The sequence below is a fragment of the Amblyomma maculatum genome, chromosome 7 (assembly GCF_055883805.1).
Source record: "Amblyomma maculatum isolate TAMU_Amacu chromosome 7, ASM5588380v1, whole genome shotgun sequence".
Classification (NCBI taxonomy): domain Eukaryota; kingdom Metazoa; phylum Arthropoda; class Arachnida; order Ixodida; family Ixodidae; genus Amblyomma; species Amblyomma maculatum.
In genome coordinates, this window is record NC_139350.1 from 19,443,796 (window position 1) to 19,448,707 (window position 4,912).

Genomic DNA, 4,912 nt, shown 5'->3' on the forward strand with positions numbered 1-4,912 from the left:
CTGCTTTGGTATTTGGCGAGGTGTGATACGCATTTCAGCACTTAACCAAATGAGCGCCCCGAAGATGTCCCTGACGAATTACCGTTTACTTAAAAATACACTAAAAAAAAAAAAAAAAAAAAAACATGCCGAGCGGTTTGATCGTTTCACCACGGTAGTCGTCACACAGCTGTCGCCGACAAAACTATACCGATTCAGGGATCTTATTCAAGTGTGGTTAGCTGCGACGCGGAAAGTGAGCGGCCGCATGGCGAACGATCACGCAACGGGCCCAATTCTCGTAGCGTGCGCCGTCCAAGATCGAGCGCAGTGTCACGCGCTGCATGGCCTGCAGATCACGAGACGCGTGCTTGACGCGGCGAAGAATCAGAAGAATTCAGCCGATCGTCGTACACTGCTCCCTTACGCGCATTTGGTGATAATAAGGAAGAATGAAAAGAAAATGCACGGGCTAACTACTGGCTCTGTAGCTGAGCCACCTCCACTGCCTCGTGAGGACAGAAGAGAATTATAGGGTGCAGTGGTAAGACGCGCCCGACTACTGTGCCGGAGTACCCGGTTTCTACCTCGGCGGCTGCATTTCGATGGAGGCGAAACGAAGAGGCGTCCGTGCGCTGTGCGATGTCAGCGCAGGTTAAAGATCCCCAGGTGGTCGAAATTACTTCGTAGCCCTCCACTACGGCTCCTCTTTCTCTCTTTCCACATTCGCTCCCTTCCTCCTCGCTCCCCCTATGGCGCGGGTCAGGGGTCCACAGGGGTCCAGAGTGGGCAGGACGGCAGCAGCCTTTACAAGATGCCTAATCGTTGCATGTTCTTCGTGCAGATCCTCGCGGCTGTTGCTGTTTCGCTTTTTTGCGACTTCGACTCAAGAGCGCCTGCGCAACCATCAAGCTTGCGGCACGTGGATGGGACCATCAGCTTCGCTACGGACTGCCATGTCACCCTTGTTGGTGATATACCTGGCGTGCTCCCCTGGGCACCTGACGGCTTCCCACGTGCATGTCTACACCGTCCAATCACCATCGGCCCTTGGTCTACGTCAGCTCTTCCTCGGACTATAAATCGGACCGCACCGGCGTACCGCTTCAGTGGGCAGGACGGCAGCAGCCTTTACAAGATGCCTAATCGTTGCATGTTCTTCGTGCAGATCCTCGCGGCTGTTGCTGTTTCGCTTTTTTGCGACTTCGACTCAAGAGCGCCTGCGCAACCATCAAGCTTGCGGCACGTGGATGGGACCATCAGCTTCGCTACGGACTGCTATGTCACCCTTGTTGGTGATATACCTGGCGTGCTCCCCTGGGCACATGACGGCTTCCCACGTGCATGTCTACACCGTCCAATCACCATCGGCCCTTGGTCTACGTCAGCTCTTCCTCGGACTATAAATCGGACCGCACCGGCGTACCGCTTCAGTGGGCAGGACGGCAGCAGCCTTTACAAGATGCCTAATCGTTGCATGTTCTTCGTGCAGATCCTCGCGGCTGTTGCTGTTTCGCTTTTTTGCGACTTCGACTCAAGAGCGCCTGCGCAACCATCAAGCTTGCGGCACGTGGATGGGACCAACAGCTTCGCTACGGACTGCCATGTCACCCTTGTTGGTGATATACCTGGCGTGCTCCCCTGGGCACCTGACGGCTTCCCACGTGCATGTCTACACCGTCCAATCACCATCGGCCCTTGGTCTACGTCAGCTCTTCCTCGGACTATAAATCGGACCGCACCGGCGTACCGCCTGAGTGGGCAGGATGGCAGCAGCCTTTACAAGATGCCTAATCGTTGCATGTTCTTCGTGCAGGTATGTTACCTAAAGAACGCTCACTGCGTTCGATCTGATGATCGTTGTTTGCTGCTGTTTTCCTGCCCACACAGTTTTGTTACCTTCTGTTCAAATGCCGTATTTTGCTTTTCTCGCCTTCTACAAAGCGGGGACGTTGAACAAAACCCAGGCCCCCCTAAACGATCAGTCTCAGCTAACTCGTCTAAACATCTTAGTGGGAAGCGGGCAACGCGTTCCAATACTGACTTGTCCTCCACTCCGGGGGTCGCAGACGTCCTTTCTCAGCTCTCGCAACTGATTGCTGGTCAAGAACGAATCGCTAGTGACATTACAGATATTAAGAAAACTTTTTCCGCTCGTCTTGATGTCCTCGAAGCTCGTGTTTCATCACTGGAATCATCTGCAACTCCTTCAGCCTCTGAGTCATTGAGCGCTAACCTCCGTTCGGACATTACCTCATTAAAAAAAACAATATCCAACTTGGTTGTAAAGAATGAAGACTTAGAAAACCGGTCAAGGCGGAACAATCTTGTTGTGCACGGTCTATATGAGAGTCCTGATGAAGATGGCGCCAGTTTATTGTCCAAAATCCGCAAAATATTTACTGAAAATCTTCGCATAGAATGTCCGCGCATTGAGCGTTGTCATCGCATCGGTAGACCCAGTGATGGACGTATACGACCTCTCATTCTAAGGATCCTCGACTTCAGTGAGAAGATTGTTGTCATGAAAAACGTATCGAAACTCAAAGGGGAAGATTTTTACATCACTGAGGATTTCTCTGCGAGCGTCCGTGCCCTTCGTAAGAAAATATGGAATGCATCTTCCTCGCTTCGTGACGGTGGTTCAAAAGTGAAGCTTCGGTACAATCCCGCTTTCATTGATGGTGTCAGGTACACATGGGATGAAGCTTCAAGTAGCTTGAAACGGGACCCCCATCACGATGCGACCGAATCTTCTGAGCTTCATTCGTTACCCTGTCATGAAGCTACCGAATCTAGTGAGCTTCCTCCGTTACCCCGTTGACGTTCACCTAGCTCGCCACCAAGTCTCGTTGTCTTAAATCTTAATGCTAGAAGCATCTCTAACAAACTCCCTGATCTTCTCGCGCTTGTGTCCTCCCATGACCCTCACATTATTGGCATCACTGAAACCTGGCTTCACCCTGACATATATGACTCTGAATTTAACCCACCTGGTTACCTTGCTATCCGTGCTGACAGGCATGAGGGCAAAGGAGGTGGTGTTGCTTTACTTCTGCGTTCTTATCTTAGATTTTCTATACTTCCTGCTCCATGCAACACCGAGTCAATTTGGTGCAAGCTTTATTTAGAAAAACAGACTGTTATTATTGGCGTTTTTTACCGACCCCCCGGAACCTCTGCTGATGTTTTGCACTCTGTTGGTCAGTTCATACATAGCCTTTCAGTATCAAACATCATCTTCATGGGTGATTTCAACGTGCCTGGTATTCACTGGCCATCGATGTGTTATTCTGGCCGTGACGCTTCTTTAGCAAAAGAGTTGATGGATCTCTCACTCTCTCTTGGACTCACTCAAATAGTTACGCTTCCCACCAGGCTGAATTCATTGCTAGACTTAATCTTTCTAAGCCCCAACCTAATAGACACCGGGTTTCAGTGTACGGTTGTCGATGGTATTTCTGACCATGAAGCAGTTCTCCTTACCCTGTCCCGCTTCTCTAGTAACCCACAGTACTCCTTCACGTCATTTCCGGATTTCCATCACGCAGACGACAACTCCGTAATCGACAAACTAGCCGAGTGCTTCGACGCCTTCTGCGCGCTCAGCCGTGACGGCGACGTTAATGACCTTGTTGAATATTTCGAAAAAATTGTTACACTGTGCATTAAACAGTTTGTTCCCGTCAAAACAAAGAAAAGAAATCCTACTCTTCCTTGGATTAATCGCGATGTTTTACAGATGTCACGTCGTGTAGCCCGGCTGAGACGCACGGCACGTAACAATAACCCTGATGTTGTTGCTCGATTTCAAGCTGCAAAAAATGAACTTCGAATTAAAATACACTCTGCTAAAGATTTCTATTTCCGCGTTGAGCTCCAAGGGCTGCTAAGAGATAACCCTCGTAAATTTTGGCGCTCTGTTCTACCCTCAAACACTTCCTCCACCTCATTTGTTATTAATGAAGAAATTGTGACTGACCCTGTTCAAATATCTGATGCATTTAATGCCTACTTTTTTCCGTCTTTGCACGTGATAATAACATGATTCCACCTTTCAGTCTTCCTAATCACGATCATTCTATCTCAGATATCATGGTTAGCACTCCGGGGATTTTAAATCTTATCTTGTGCCTTGACACAAAAAAATGCGCTGGACCGGACTGTATCCCAAACACCTTCCTAGCACGTTATTCCCTCTGGTCATCTCGATATCTCTCAATTATATTTCAAAAATCTCTTTCCACTGGCATTGTCCCTTCCTCATGGAAACTCGCCAATGTACTCCCTCTCTATAAATCCGGCAACAAACAACTGCTTTCTAACTATAGGCCGATCTCTTTAACTGCACATTCATGTAAGATCCTAGAGCACATTATTTATAAACACATTATGGAATTTCTTGAAGCAAATAATCTTCTGTCCAGAGCTCAACACGGGTTTCGTAAGGGGTTTAGTACAGTGACTCAGTTAACCGAATTTGCACATGACATTCTTCTCAGCATAGACGCCGGTAACCAAATCGATGCTATATTCATCGATTTCTCAAAAGCTTTCGACACGGTCCTTCACTCTAAATTGTTATGCAAACTAAAAGTAATTCTCAATAACTCTCAACTCACTGATTGGATTGCCGATTTCCTCTCACACCGCTCCCAGTCTGTTCGCTTCAATTCCGTCGATTCTTCTTTAGCCGATGTTACCTCAGGTGTTCCCCAAGGCTCTGTCCTTGGCCCTTTGCTATTTTTGCTCTATATTAATGATTTACCTGACAGTATAACCTCCAAGATCCGTCTATACGCCGATGATTGCGTACTGTACCACACTATCAACTCTGTTAATGATCACCTCCTTCTGAATGAGTCTTTTGGTATGTTCCGTGACTGGTGCAATACGTGGCAGATGAACATTAATTTCAGCAAAACAGTTGTCA

General features: G+C 48.2%; 1 protein-coding gene across 1 annotated transcript; it reads left to right on the forward strand.

The window, feature by feature from the left end:
* The first annotated feature begins 770 nt into the window (after positions 1-770).
* LOC146182777 (uncharacterized) lies at positions 771-2,075 on the forward strand. Its single transcript, XM_084608280.1, has 2 exons — positions 771-1,795; positions 2,049-2,075. The coding sequence occupies exons 1-2, from the start codon at positions 794-796 to the stop codon at positions 2,073-2,075; spliced, it is 1,029 nt and encodes a 342-aa protein (XP_084464406.1). The 5' UTR covers positions 771-793.
* Positions 2,076-4,912: the final 2,837 nt, after the last annotated feature.